Below are 16685 nucleotides of genomic sequence, written 5' to 3'. Positions count from 1 at the left end.
GTCGGAGAGATGAGAGAGGAGAGAGGAGTTTTTTAAAAATACCTAAAATGCTTTCTAATTATAATTTTAACTCAAACTACCATATTATTAATTTTCTAATTTATCCGTTGATTTGTGGTTGAGATTGGACCTCACATTTACCACAAACTAATCAATTCTCATTTGATTAGGCCTCTCTCTCTCTCTCTCTCTCTCTCTCTMTATATATATATATATATATAGGGTTGGGTTCACGTGAGACCAAGGGTTTTTCGTGAGACCCGTAAGACCAATTTATGTTCATTGATCAAATTTATGAATTAATGATCTAATGGTTGCAAAGTTGCAAGGTGGCAATTTCGTAATTAGTGAGAAGTCTCATGGCGTTTATAAATGTTCAGATTTGACGATTGTAAATCTAATCCAAGGGTTGAGAATTGGTCTTACGGGTCTCACGAAAAACCCTTGGTCTCACATGATCCCAAGTATATATATATATATATATATATATATATATATAGATATAGGGGCACGTTCAAATGAAAATCGTGTATTTCTAAGAAACCGTGTAAACTAATTTCGACCAATAGAAAAATTCCATTTTTTCTAATTAAAATTAATCAATAAGGGTATTTCAGTCATTTACAATATTTTCTATTAAATATGAAAGTTATTAATAAATCTTAATTAAGGAAACGTAATAAAGAAAATTGTATAAATGGTAACATTTAAATATTTAATTATATTATAATATTAAAAATTTGGAATTTCATATATTGTAATCTTTAAGAATCAGCAAACGGGTCTTGATGAAACAATTGAAGTGTATAATGAAATCATCAAATCGTAGATGAACAAAAAAAATCCAGAAATAAAAGAGGTTTCATGAACGTGAAACTGGTTCATGTTGCAAATAAATTATGTGAACCAAAACATTTTCATGGTGAACCCATTATATTGATTCTGTAGTTGATCCATTTAGTTGGTGAAGATGAAAATGAAACCGGTGCATTTTGTATTTGATGCGTCATGAACTAAGTGCATGATGAAACGAGGAAATGATTTTAATCTGCTACAAAATCTTGAAGATTGTAACCTGCTCCAGAATCTTGAAGATTGTAAGGCTTAAAGGAATGAATCCATCAAATCAGTGGTGAAATAAGAAAATTATTGTACATGAAATAGGTTTCATGAAAGTAAAACTGGTTCATGGCGTTCTTGATCATGACTAGTGAAACGGTTGCATAATGTATTTGATTCGTCATGAAATAATTGAATGATGAAACGGGTACATGAATAAACTGCTCTAGAATCTTGAAGATTGTAATATGCTTTAGAATTTTTAAGATTGCAAGGCTTAAAGAAATTAATGCATCAAACCAGGAACGAAAGAAAGAAAATAATTTTGCATGAAAAAAGATTCATGAAAGTAAACTAATCTTGGAAGAAAATAATTTTGAATGAAAAAAGATTCATGAAAGATCGAGTAGGATGTTACCAAATATTAAATTTTGTTTACCATTTATGCCCTTACTGTTGAAATAAAATAAAATTTTAATATATATTTTTATTTAATTTCCTAAAATAAAGTAAACTAATTTTGGTCATTGATCAAGAAAATGGATGGATGAGATTGGTTTACACGGTTTACACAAATGGGGCCGGTTTTTATTTGAACGCTCATCTCTCTCTCTCTCTCTCTCTCTCTCTCTATATATATATATATATATATATATTTAAAACGCACCAGCATGAAGTAGTCTATGAAAAAGTACTTAGGGGTTGTTTACCGATAGAAATTGTATAAACTTTGATCATATAAGAGTCATCATTCTCATTTATCTTACCGAATAAGATTTTCGATAATCAAAATGGTACGGTAAATTTTTTAGTAAACACTGTCATCTTTGAATGGTAAATATCTTTTATTCGGTAAATGTTTACAGGTAAGAAAGCAACAGTGGTCGGGTTTGGTCTCCTATCTAAGAAGACAAGACACGTGACGGAAGACTTGCTTTAAGCTTCATTGAATAAGGACCGTCTTCGCCGCTTTGGGTTTTGTGGGGCTAGGAACGTGAGGGCTTTCGTGGATCCTTCCCCTGTAAACATTATTTTTTTTCTTTCCCAGTATCGATAGAATGAGCACTGTGCCATTCAATCTTGTGAACTAATCGAAACCGAAATTGGAGTCATCCCATCCAATGCCTTTTCATTACCACTCCATGGGGGCTTTCGTAAAGAGAAAGTCTTTTAAACAACCAACCTAGGTTAGATCTGTGACTCGCTCTTCTGATCCATCTGGTCCCACCTATATCTGTCCCAATGCTTGATCTAGAAGAAAGAGTGCATGTTTTGAACAAATGTTGAGCGAGTGAAGTGACCATCCATAGCGGGAGAGATCCCTTGTCTTTTTCGCCTACCTACATCGATTTTCCATTGTCCTAGGGATTCGTATTTCCTCACCTTAGACCGAGCTGGCATGGCAGCCGGGGCTTCTTCTGGGTTCTTGTGCACCCACTCACTCGATTATTGCAAGAGAAAAAAAAATCAGACATCTGAAATGTGCACTTTCTTGATTTTGAGGGGTGCCCTTATATAATTTGAAACCAAATTGATAATAAAAATTAAACATGAGTCGAATGATCGGATTACTGCCACTCCATACGTAAGAGGTTATACGTTCGAATCTTATTCAAGTGAACATTACTATCATTATGCTATGACACTTTTCTGTTAATTTTTTTTCCCATTTTGATTTTATTATCCTTTTCATGATTTATTTTTCTTCTCTGTGTCAATTCATTTTAAAAATTGTTGTCATCTCTATTTTCATCTTAAAAATCGTTGCTTTCTCGTATATAATAGTAAGTATTTAGTTATCTGATAAAAAACAATAAAGAAATGTTTAATAATTAAACTTGACCACCAACAAAAGTAGTAGTCACAAAGGGGTTAGAGGTGCTCACGGGTTGGGTTGATCGAGTTGAAGACATTTGAACAACTCAACTTAATGATTGCGGTTTGAAAAATCTTAACCCAACCCAACCCGAACCAAAGTGCAACCCAACCCAACCTATATGGGTTGGTCAGGTTGATACTTTGGTATTAAAATATTCTTCTAACCTATAATATGTTATTTCTCTACTCATAATTTCTTTTTCATCATCAACCATTTGATACAACTTATCTATATTTCTTACGTATATCACATTCAGATAATTTTCTCAATTTACATATATATGTTCACAGTTACTGAACATATATACGAATGAGTTATATAAAAATGTGAATAGATTGAAAATATGTGTATATGAAAAGCATACATGATAGTATAATTGTCTAATGTACATATTAATAGAAATTCAATAATCATATTAAATTCAAGAAATAAAAGGATATCGGGTTCATCGGGTTGGGTTGAGTTCAAATAATAGCAACCCAATACCTACGGTTTGACAATTTTACAACTCGGTTAGACATTGGATTGCTTCGGGTTGAGTTATTTTGTATTGGGTTGGGTTGTGTTGATCGGGTTGGTCGGGTTTTTGAGCACCCCTAAAAGGACTTTGGCCTAACAGTATATGAGTTTTGGCCTTATAGAAAGTCAAAGGTAACAATCCTCACTAACTATGAGTAGAATGTGTGAGTTTATTTGTTTTATTTACCGTATATAATTATTATAAAAAAATAGTAGTCTTTTTGTTTTGGTGACAATCGACACCACTAACTCACACTTTGCAGTTTTGGTCCTTACAGATTTTAGTTTTCCGGTTTTTGCCCACACATTGGGAGTTATTTAAAAATATGGTTTTCAATTTATTACATAAATATTTTTTATCGAATTAAAATAGCAATAATTTTGTTAAAAATTATTTATTTATTATGTTATCATCACAAATAAATTGATTTAGCATATTTTATATTTTATATTTATTATTAAATATTACAGTACGTAACTTTAAACCTTTCTTCTATTCCATGCATCAAAGGGGTTAACAGATAGAGATGTTCATCGACTTTAAATCATATGACAATTAAAAAATCATAATTAAAATAAAATTTGGACCGGTCTATATCAGTTTCGTTTCATTCAATACGAGACCAAGACCAAAGAGTCAATTACTAAAAATCTAGAACCAAAAATGTTTTTTAAAAGATTTAAAACTGAAATATGAAAATCGAAACTGAATATAACTGGTTTTAATCTAATTTGGTTTAATCTTGATTTAATTACCTGATTTTTGTTGTTAGATACTGGTTTTAATACGCAGATGTTACAGTATCAATAAATTGATTTTAGAAAACAAATTGGAAGGATTTCGTAAGATTTGTGTGTAATAATGTTTTAAAATATGTTAAATAATTTTTGTAATTATTTATAAAGAATGAAATTCAGGTGGCATTTCGTTCATGGAATCGAATATAATCAACTTATTTGTGATAAATTAATTAGATTGACCTAGCCCATAGAATGTTTTTTTATTTTTTATTCAATATTATAGTACGTAACTTTAACCCTTTTTTCTATCCTGTCAAAGGGGTTAACAGATAGAGATGTTCATCGACTTTGAACCATATGACAATTAAAAAAAAACATAATTAAAAGACAATTTGGACGGGTCTATATCGGTTTTGTTTCATTCCATGCGAGACCAAGACGAAAGAGTCAATTACTAAAATTTCCAGAACCAAAAATGGGTTTTAAAAGATGTCAAACTGAAAAATGAAAGCTGAAACCGAATATAACTGATTTTAATCTGATTTGGTTTAATCTTTGATTTAGTTCTTCGATTTTTGTTGTTAGATACTGGTTTTTAATACGAAGATGTTGGAGTAGTCTTGCCTACGATACCAGTAAATTGATTTTAGAAAACAGATTGAACAAATAGTTTTGAAATCTAAAATTAAAATTGATTGAAACATAGCACAAGAAATACCCGTTTAGGTCTCGTTTGGTTTGGATCGTAGGATTGGATATGATTTGAAGGGATTTGGAATTTAAATCGATCAATTCGATCGGGCACTCGCCATCTATTTTCATTGTTCAACTCTTTAACAACACGAAAAAACCATTGTTCAACTCTTTGACAACATAAAAAACCAAAAGCTCTGCCCTCCATCTCTATCTATCCAAGGGATGGAAGGGCAGAGTCCTTTGGTGTCCCCCCCAGTCAAGAATTGGGGCCTCGCAATCACTATTTTATCTCATGCCTTTCTTCGTTCATGGTTCGATATTCTGGTGTCCTAGGCGTAGAGGAACCACACCAATCCATCCCGAACTTGGTGGTTAAACTCTACTGCGGTGACGATACTGTAGGGGAGGTCCTGCGGCAAAATAGCTCGACGCCAGGATGATAAAAAACTTCACACCYCCCGTTCTTCATACTTTTTCAATATGAAAAAAAAAATGCAAAATAAAAAGGTCGTCTTATTCAAACCCCAATTATTTGAATCTTTTAAAAGAATTTGAATCTGTCTGTTTGGTTCATCAAATATTATAGTGGTGGCAGTGTAGAGGCGATACCAGTGCCGGTGGTGGTGGTGGTGGTGGCAGTGGCAATGGTGGTGGCGGCAAACACATCAAAAATTTCAAATCCCTCCGTTTCAAGTATTCAAATTTTCACGAAATGTGAAGAGAACGTGTGAATTTTCATGATACATAAAATATTATATACACATGAAATTTTTTTAGTACTTGTACCAAGCAAAGTACACTATTGAAATTATAAAGCTTTAAGTGGTTTGTACATCATGCAATAAAACTTGTACAATGCTTTGAATTTGGACATTGCCATTGGCTTCTCTTTCCATCATCATTATTAGTTATTACATAGACCTATAACTTCCAACCCTTTTAATAAATGAGTATTTGACAAAACTATCCTCGCATTCACATTGGCAACAAAAGAATGTGAGGGGTAATTTAGTCTTTTTACTATGGGCACAACATTAAGCATATTCATGTTCTTGGTGGGTGACTTGAGAAAGGGACGAAAATAAACCATCTCCACCGACACTTTTTTTAATTTATAAATCAAAACCATCGGTAAAATATCAGTGTTTTTGCATCAAAACTGAATCAACTTTGTGTTCGTTTTTTTATTTAGAAATTGATTTTTAAAATTTTTATTTCGGGAATTTGATTTTCACAATTTTTTATTTTTATTTATATTTATATTTTAGAAATATAAATTTAGTTTGCTGATCAATGAATTCGTTCATAATTGTGGCATCTGATAGTTTTTATTCATAATTTATAAAACGATGAATGAGAGTAGAATTAGACTGATCTCCGATTCCCCCTCTCTGTTCCACATGCTATGTGTACTATCTTATAAAGAATTTGATAATAACTCTTAAAAAACAGTTTTTATACATAAAATACTGTTGATTGATACGTATTACTTAAAATTCAAGATTACATGTAGATTGTGCGTATGCACAACTTATTAACGCTTTATGTTTGAATTTGTGTAGCTAACTGTAAATAAACATAATTAAATACAAGATAAACATTTTTTTTAATATAAAATGTCTAAAATATATCAAGATAATCATCGATTCTGATAGAATACTTAATTATTATCTTTATAAAAAATTATATTATTAAACCAAATATAAATTACTTGTTATTAAACTTAAATTAAATTATAATAAAAAAATTGAATTAAAAAAATTACAAAAAAATGAGAACTTTTAAATAGTTAATTTGATACTAATATCGATTTTTTTTATGATATCTTCCAAATTTTATTTTATTCAAAAATAAAAACTTATTTTTTTCTCAAAGCCACATAAAATCGTATTATAACATTGATAGAGACAAAAAAAAATGTATTTCGCTACATTACGTGGGTACCCTTTTAGTATAACATCAGTTATTTATCAATTGTATATATGACAACCAAAAAACCATAATTAATCAATTCAATAAATAATAATACTGAAACTGAATTAAATGATTTTTGTACTATTACAGAAAATGGTCGTTTTCATGGTTTTTGTTAGAACCGACGAGTTCGGTCTCGACAATATGTTTTCTTTCTTCAAATAATGAAGGCTACATACAAAGATTCCAAATACCAGTACTTTAAACCAAAAGGGCACTGTAGTTGCACAACGACAATCAATGCATAATACGTTCATTCAGAACATAATCATATGTTAGGTAACATCGACGTAAAAACAAAACGATTTCATGTTTTATACGCGTAAACATAATAACGTTACTGTTTTTTGTTTTGTTTTTTAAAACATACATTAATAACTGGAAATTACTGATTGTAATTTAAAAGTACATGAATGGTTAAATCAGTAAATGTCTATACTATATCTGTTTTTTTAATAATTAATGTTATGTTTCTTGGAACAAACAAGCAAACATATTGTAAGCTTTTACATGATCTCAATAACCGTACCATGAAATGAAATCTCTCAAAAAGCATTTCGTATGTCTCAATCAACTTTTCATCATTTTTTTTATCCAGTTAGGTTTCTTGTCATTTCTTGTCGCTCGTTTTCAATTTCAAATCACTGTGTCACTTCTAACGATATGGCAAAGACTCGTTAACACAGACAAATGAAACGTTGGTGTTGTAGGCTTGCAACTACGATGGTTATACTGTATAAATTTTGTTGGTTTTTGTAATAAAATGAATTTAATTTGTTTAACGAAGTAGCCTCTATCATAGTATAAACAGAAAAAACGCGTGAAAGATGATCGGATGTTATCATCATTAACTTTCTTTTCGGTAACTGTAGGTCTCTGATCCAACTTATGCATACCGACTAATCCTTCGAGTGACCACAAATGACCTGAAATCATGGTGGACCTCCACAAGGGCTTTGACAATACCTGGATTCGCACAAGGTAAATGAGATTTTTCACTACATCCCTTAAGAATTAACCAATATACTACTATAATCAATAATTACTGTCAGTATTATTATTATTATATCATCAATATGACATGATACAATAAATAAACTCAAATAATTATTATTCAACCCACAAAATTGGGCCCATGATAAATATTGGATTTATGTACCATAAGAAATAGGGGTTTTAGCAACAACTTTTGTCGTTGTTAAAAGTCAATTTATCGTTATAAACGGTTTATAGAGACGACATGTCGTCACAATATCTTCTTGCTAAAACATGTTGTCGTTAAAGACGTGTCGCTGAAACTTACTTTTCTAGTAATTGGGTTCATTTTATGGAGCCCAATATATTCCCATTTAAGTACAATTTGATCCAAATGATATTGGGCCTGCAAATGAACTGACATGGCCTCTTTAAGCCCAACAGAAAGCCCATAACTTAAAATACGTTTTTTTGTCCTTGTAGTTTGTTGAAAATTGCTGTTTTTGTTTCCGTGTCTTATAAATTACGGTTTTTGTCTCTGTGGTCTATAATTCATTGTTTTTTTTTAAGTACATGTGGTTGCAATTTGTTGTTTTTGTCCCCATACTTAACGGTAAATCATTGACGACGTTAGCATTAGGAAGGAAAACAACAATGAATTGCAAACCACATGAATTAAAATCGTAGTTTACTTTAAGCACAAAGTACGGGATTGGAACTACGGCCACAAATAAGTTTCACCGAGCTTGATACAAGCTCCAAGTCAAGTTGGAAAGATTTGAGTTTGATTCGAGAGTTGAAGTAGGTTGAAAAATATCAATCAGAATTGTCTAGATAAAGCAAGCTCGATTCGAGAAATCGAATATCTCGAAAATACTTGTTTGAACGTTGTTCAGTAAAAGAAGCTGAATATGAGCTTGCCCTAAAAACCGTACACAAAAATTTATTTATAAGTAAACACATACTAACACTTAGTATTGATTGTCTCTTATTGGGTAAGAGCCTCTTACCTGTTAAGAGATGATGTTGTTTACCTCTACTTCTGACTGATCGAGACATTGACCAAGTCAACCATCAATATGTCACTAACTGAGTCAGACAATGCTTACTCGAATTATTTTTATCAGTAAGTACTTACTGGAAATTCCTTGTTAAGCAATCATTTTCAGTAACAACTTACCTAAATTGAACATTTTACCCATATCATATTCTTCCTCGGTAAGTGCTTAATCAATTAGTCTTTTCGGGTTTTGCTTTGTTTTAATTGGTCGTGTTCCGTTTGGTGTTGGTTTGTTTACATCCTGCAGATTTTCATCGTCTTTTTGTTGTCTTTCCACTTGTACTCGTGTTTTCGTTAATGCTATTGCCTTGCCTTTCAAAAACAGTAACAAACGGCCAAGATCCAAATAAAAAGTAACGAGAAAGGAAGAATTATTATTTTTTAAATAAATATCAGAGTAAACTATAAATTTGGTCCCTGTGGTTTGTCGAACATTACATTTTTCATTCCTATATTTTCAAAATTACAAAAATGGCTCGTGGTTCGCAAAAACATCTGAATGTTGTCCCTCCTTCTAACAAACGTTAAAACTTCTTTTAAATAAGGGGTATTTTTGTCCTTTTATCATTTTTTTGTCTTTTATCCGATCAAAATTGATTCTAATAATTTTGTCCGTATGGTTTTTGATTGAGTAATAGACAAAAAAAATCTATTAAACTGACAAAAACGTCCCTCATTTAACGAAATTTTTTAACGATCGTTAGAACAATGGACGAAATCCGAACGGTTTTGCAGACTAGAAAAACTATCTTACAATTTTAAAACTGCAGGAACGAAAAATATATTTTTTAACAAACCATAAAGACCAAATTTATAGTTTACTCTGAATATTAATATATTTTATAATTTATAATTATGGTTCATTAAATTTAGATGAAATTTGATAACGACCCTCTAACTTTGAAGAAATTGCAAATAGGCCCTCCATATGAAAAGTATAAGTCAAGATGGAGTGTGGACCTAAAATAGGAAGTCAAAATTAGTAGGGACTGACCCACTTCCACCATTCACGGCTACCCACCATTTTATATTGCAAGAAATACCACCCACTTCCACTAGGAGTTTTACTTGGTGGAATCCTTGACAAATACTACAACGGTATTGGTGTAATACAGCGATATAAATTTTTATTTTAATGTTTAATTTTATTTTTTGTCTTTATTAATATAATATAATTTTTATGTGGTTTTGAGAAAACGATAATATTTTTTTTAAATGAATATAAATTTGAAGATAACATAAAAAATTTAAAAAAACTAAAATCAATATTGATATTAAATTAACTATTTAATAGTTGTCGTTTTTTGTGTAAATTCTTTAATTCAATTTTTTATTATAATTTAATTTAGATTATTTTTTGGTTTAATAACATAATTTTTATCAAAGATAATAATTAAACATTTAGTTAGAAACTCAATGATTATCCTAATTATATTTTAGATTCTATATTTAAAATAAATATTTATCTTGTATTTGGTTATGTTTATCTGCAATTAGTTACACGAATTTAAAATGGAGCTTTAATAAGTTGTACTTACGCAAAATCACTTGTAATCTTGAATTTTAAGTAATATGCATCAATATACAGTACTTCATGCATAAAAAATGGATTTTAAGAGTTTTTGTCAAATACTTTATAATATAGTATAAATATAGATAAGGGTCTGTAAAGTCGTCTGATGTATTTTTGGCATAATTTTACTGTTTTCAAGAATTTTTAAAGTTTTTTTGATTGCTTTCGAGAAATTTTTTTTAGCATTTTTGTTAATTGCAAGGGATTTTTTCCCAGTTTTTTGATTGATTTGAGATACTTTTTTTTTAATTGGTGAAGACACAGGTAGGAAATACCAGAGAAAATTGTTCGATTTTGTACAAACCAATTTCCCGTCAATCAATCAGTACTAAAACACAAACACTCGTGTTTTCAACTTCATTGACGTTTTGATATTTCTTTTCTTTTACCATATATTTTTTTAAAACCTAACTAATTAAACCGTAAAATGAGTGATGGGATGAAATTATTATTTTCAGTTGAACATCTTAATTGAAATTTGATTATGTTAAATAGTCAAATTCCATCAGCCAAAGAAATCGATTATTCACTCTCCGATACCTAAAATAAACAATTCCATCACATTAAATTCCAACGATATTTATTATTTGACCGAAAAATAATATTTTATTACAATTATTTTTCATTATTAAGAGTCGTTTGCCTAAATACTTACCCGGTATGCGCTTACCAGTGAGAGCCAACACTCTTCTTTACTTTACCGGGTAAGATTCTAATCCATCAAAAGGGTATCATATGCAATAATTTATCCGATAAACACCAACCGGTTAAGAATCATCACCCTCATTTACCGGTAAACTCTTGATCATTGTCATCGTTCTTATTATAGCATAAGATCATGAATCATTACCATATACTTACCTGATAACTGTTTGGTAAACGAATTCAACCATTTAAACAACCAAACTAAAGTTAATTAAATATTTATATATTAAATAATAATAATAAAAAAGACCATTATTTAATGGCTTTTTGACCATAGACTACATTTTTCATAAATTCCGGATAAAAATTAAAAAAATAAACAAATAAAACAAAAAGGCAAAAACTTTGAAAAATAAGGGAAACACTTGTTGGTTTAGTTCTTGTGTTAAATGTGAGTGCTCCATTTTGCAATAAAAAGATGGAAAATATTCTAATTTTGAAACACTTTTGGTCAAGAATCCAAGGCCAAATCATTTTCTATTTTCTTTGTTTAACCACAAGAATGATGTTTGATTGGTTTGAGCTTGATTTCAAAGATCAAAAGTATCAGGAGCTCTCAGATTCAAATCCAAGAAAAAATAAAAATTCCCTTGTGGCCACGGAGGTTCAAATGCGGTGACTCCGGGCTATCTGCAAAACAGGTGGTCGCCCTGAGATTAGTCGGCTTGCGTAGCGGGTTGGATATCCAGATTAATAAAAAAAATTGATTTTATCGTGATTTTGTTGTAAATTAATTAGTGTATTTAATTATACGAAACATAAGTTAATATATATCAGAAAGATAAATCTTTTAGACTGTATTTTATAGTAAGATTATATGTATGATGACTAAAAACACTGTGTTTTGTGTGCTATTTTGTATTTTAACAAATACTTTGATTGGTTTAAAAATAAAAGTTGTAAATACTGGTTATTAACCAATTCAATCGTTAAATAATTATTTTGTATTAAAAATATGAAGAAATACTTTAGAGGTAGAAAATACAAAAGAAATTAATGCTGTTAGTACCTATTGGGATTTAAAAATCCGGTTTTTTGGTCCTGAAAATTCAATGTTTTAACAGTTAACGGTTAGAGAGACTATGTTTTAGTTACTTTTGCTTGTTGGGTAAGGACATGTCGTAGTTTTCGTTTTGTTTGAATTCAAACGGTGAGAATAAAAAAACTAAAGTAAAAGAAAAGGAAAAGTAAAAGAATGAAAAGCAAAATTTCCCTTTTCCCCTACTTATTGATTGAATTATTGAAGTAATCCATACACGTTGATATTGTTTTAAGTAGAAATTAATCATGTATATATAAGCGTATACACACACATATATATATATATAGAGAGAGAGAGAGAGGCGGGATCAAATGAAAACCGTCTAATTCTTAGAAACCGTGTAAACTAATTTCGACCAATAAGAAATTCTTTTTTTTCTTAATTAAATTTAATCATTAAGGTTAGATTTGTCATTTACATTGTTTTCTATTAGATATGAAAGTTATTAATAAATCTTAATTAAGGTAACATAATAAAGAAAATTTTATAAATGGTAATATTTAAATTAGAATTTTCAAAATTTGAATATTGTTATTTGGTTTCTCGGTTTATTAGTGGTAATAATATGAAAATCGAAAATTATTATATTCATTAATCCACGAAATCAGTAACAAATATAAACAAAGATTCATGAACCGGTAAAAATATAATTAGCTGTGAAACAGATTCATGTTAGATTTGTTCATGAAAACGTTCATTAAGGAGCTTGTTTTATGAAACGTATGCAGATTGGTTCGTGAAAACGTTAATTTATTATTTTACAAATGATTTTCTTTCATAAATATTACGATATACATGATATGGTTGCCATTAATATTACCATTATCAAAATTACCATTTTGCTCTTTTTGGGATTATAAAATAAATTTTAAATTTTAAATTTTTTTTAATTTTCTAATATAACCTAAACTAATCTTGACCATTGATCAAGAAAATGGATGAATGAGATTGGTTTACATGGTTTACACAAACTAATCACGTGAGACCGGCCTGTTTTCATGAGACCGTGAGACCAGCTTTTTACATTTGAAACTTCACAGCAAAATGCTGTGAAGGTAACCTTCACAGTGTTTTTGCTGTTAAGGTTCGATTTTTTTAAACCTTCACAGTGTTTTTGCTGTGAAGTTTCAAGTGTAAAAAATGTGGTCTCACAGGTCTCACGAAAACAGTCTGGTCTCACGTGAACCTAACCATATATATATATATTTATATCAAAGTTTTTGTTTAAAGAATTTATTGGGGTAGGGTTTTAGAAAATGCAGGGGAGGTCCCTAAACCCTCCCTATCAAGGGTCCAACCACTAACGACACCAACTCTTCATAAGATGCCCTTAAATGCCTCACCGAAAGGGCTTTCTTTTTCTCAATTTAATTTCATCTACTTCACCTTTTGGGTAGGTCATATTTCACTCTTCTTTAGGCCTAAAAAAGCTAATTTCACATAAATATTCATAAAATATACATATGTAAATTTAGCATCATGTGACACCAACCTGTTTTTGTGAGAGTATCATTTTACACTTAAAACTTCACGGTAAAATACTGTGAGGGTAAGCTTCACAGTGTTTTTGCTATGAAAGTTCGAAGTTCTTTTACCTTTTCACAACATTTTGCTGTAAAGTTTCAGGTGTAAAACTATGGTCTCAAGAAAACATGTTGGTCTCTGGTGAACTCAACCCTACATATGTATGTATGTATGTATGTATGTATGTATGTATGTATGTATGTATGTATGCATGTATGTATGTATGTAGAGTCCACTTCCTTTAAAACCCAAATAATTCATATAAACTTATAAACCAGTTTTGAAGTGTGTAAAAATACAGTATTGTTTCATATGTGAAACATTTAGATATGTTTTTGTAAGTTTGTATAGTTTATTGGGTTTGTAAATGATTGTGTCTATATAAGTAATCATGGTTTAAGACATGCACTTAGATGGATCCTACATCTATAACCTTTGTCGTGGACTAAAATTCCAACATCTGATCATCAAATCTTGTTCAGGAATCGTTCAAACATCTTTTTTTTTTTTTTAAAGACGTTTATAAATGATTGTTTGTTGTTTAAGGGTATTCATTAAAACCCTTCAAAGTCATTAATAGACTTCAATACTCATTACTCATTCACATGTGCATAAACTTTCAATTGGATATCATCATTGGTCATATCTAAATACCATCTATAACCATCAATGAAAACGACATAAATGAACACTGTTACATCTAATCTAATATCACAATTTGGTGTAATCTCCTACTCTGAGTCTGGTATTCGAGAAGGAGCACTTACTGTGTTACCGTAGATGCAATTATACTGTCTTTTTTGAAACAGAATCAAACGATGAAAAATCGTTGCCAAGGTACAAAGTTTAAAGCTCAAAGTACATTCTTTCAAAGCATGAGGTTGACCACAAGACAAAACAACACACAAATTGATTTTGACTTTATATTTTGGCTTCCCTAACAAAGCATATGACATAATGAACACTTATAACACCAAACCCCACAAATTATCATTATCTTAAAACACCCATATCTTCATGCACATACCTCCCCCCTTAAATTACCTAGAAATGTGAAAAGACAAAATTACCATCAAGGGTTGAATTGATCTTCTTGGTTCTCTTGGAATTCATCTTGGTTTTGATACCCTCCATTGGAATTGTACCTTTCATATGAATTAACATCATTGTTCCCATAATACCCTTTGTTGTTGTATTGAAATCCTCTTGAGTTCATGTTTGCATTTGCATTGAGGTTTTCACTGTTGAGGTCATAATAGTACTTTCCACTCTCTAGGAACCTTGTATCACTCATACCCTGCTTCTCAGTGTTGTACATATTTCCATTGCTTCCCTGCTTCTGGGAGTTGTACATTTCTTGACCCTGGTTGTATCTTCCATTCTCCTGCATCTGGGAGTTGTACATTTCTTGACCCTGGTTGTACCTTCCATTCTCCTGCTTCTGGGAGTTGTACATATTGCCCCCATCTTCCGCCATCTCCGCGAACATCGCGCCATCCATTGCCCCCTGCTTCCGTGGGTTGTACCCATTATCGCCCCCAGAGTAGTACCTTCCGTTCTCCAAGAATCTGGTATCACTCATCCCCTGCTTCTGGGAGTAGTACATATTGCCGCCATTTGTTCCCATTTCTTGCTTCTCGGAGTTGTACATATCGTTGTCGCCATTGCCGGAAAACTGGTTATCCTTCTGGTTGCTGTACATGGTGGCGTCGCCATTGTACTGGAATGCTTGGGGTTCAGTGAATTCATCGGCGAGGTTTTGGGTGCTGCTGTGGATGGGGGTGGTGTACGCCACAGGGTTGTAGTTTTCCGGGAGGTTGGCAGGGAGGTTGTTGTTGTTGTTGGTGGTGGTGGCGGTGGTGGTGGTGGTGGTGGCAGAGGGAGGAAGTTGGCCGGATTCATGGCCGTAGAGGCCGTAAGAATCGCCGGTTTTGGAGTCTTGTTGATTGGTGTTTAAGGGTTGTGCTTCTTGTGGAATGTTGTTGGAGACTTTTGCAAAGAATTGGCTTTCTCTGCCATGGATGGTGGCGGAGATGGTGAGGAGGAGGAGGAGGGTGGTGAAGATGGTGGTGGCAGCCATTGGAGGTTAGATTGAGTTTTGGCTCTTGTGTTGAAGTTTATATGCTTATGGATTTATATATAGCAATGGCGCTCTCTCTCTCTCTCTCTCTCCCTAAATTAATGTTTTTCAACATGTTAGGTGCAAATTGGAGGGGAAATTGGAGGGGAAAAGGGTGATGATTGTGGTCCCTAATACATCATACCACTTTGACAAGAGAGCCCTTTTCTATTTTATTTTATTTTTAGGTAAGAAATCAAATTATTTAGGAACGGGGGCAACGACAACGATGAGGGGGCAACGACGATGATGAGGAGATAGAGGCGGGAGGACGCAACAGGGAGGTAATGGCGATGGATGCGGTAGTCAGGAACAGTAGTGAATTTAGGAGTTCTGATGACGAAGGCGAGACGATCTCAGTGTTTTTGTTTGATCTGATTTTTGTTTTATTTTATTTATATGAAAAAGGGTATATATGGAATTTGGGAAATTGAATTTAAGGGGCATGGAAAATAGATGGGAAAGGGGAGTGTAATTATGCGTGGATTGTGGAAGAAGGGAAGGGGGACATAAATGTAAAAACAGCATTAAGTGGTTTGGATAAGCATGTCAACAAGTCATGTTTAGAGCATGCCCTCATCTACTCAATTCTTCCTCTATTGAGACCTCCCTATCAACACTTTCCCTCCTTTTTTTTTATTTTTTTTAGGGCGAAATTAAGTTCGTACAGAAAAGGTTGTAATTGACTGTCGTGTTTCAAAAGTATCATATAAGAGGTAAATCAGGTAAACAATGACCCGTTAGCCAACCAGCTTCGAGACCTGGTGCCCATAAGCAGTCTACCTCCTAAAAGAGTACTTCTACAATATAGTTATCAAA

The 16685-nt window shown here is 31.8% G+C and overlaps 1 protein-coding gene across 1 annotated transcript; it reads right to left on the bottom strand.

The window, feature by feature from the left end:
• Positions 1–14563: 14563 nt before the first annotated feature.
• LOC112526560 (protein E6-like) lies at positions 14564–15871 on the bottom strand. The gene has a single exon (XM_025136894.1). It carries the CDS (start codon positions 15825–15827, stop codon positions 14820–14822), a length of 1008 nt encoding a protein of 335 aa, XP_024992662.1. The 5' UTR covers positions 15828–15871; the 3' UTR covers positions 14564–14819.
• Between the last annotated feature and the right edge of the window lie 814 nt (positions 15872–16685).

The sequence above is a fragment of the Cynara cardunculus genome, assembly GCF_001531365.2.
Source record: "Cynara cardunculus var. scolymus isolate 2C chromosome LG 14, CcrdV1, whole genome shotgun sequence".
NCBI classification, from domain to species: domain Eukaryota; kingdom Viridiplantae; phylum Streptophyta; class Magnoliopsida; order Asterales; family Asteraceae; genus Cynara; species Cynara cardunculus.
The sequence above is the reverse complement of the archived record's forward strand: the minus strand, read 5'-3'. Positions and strand labels throughout refer to the sequence as shown.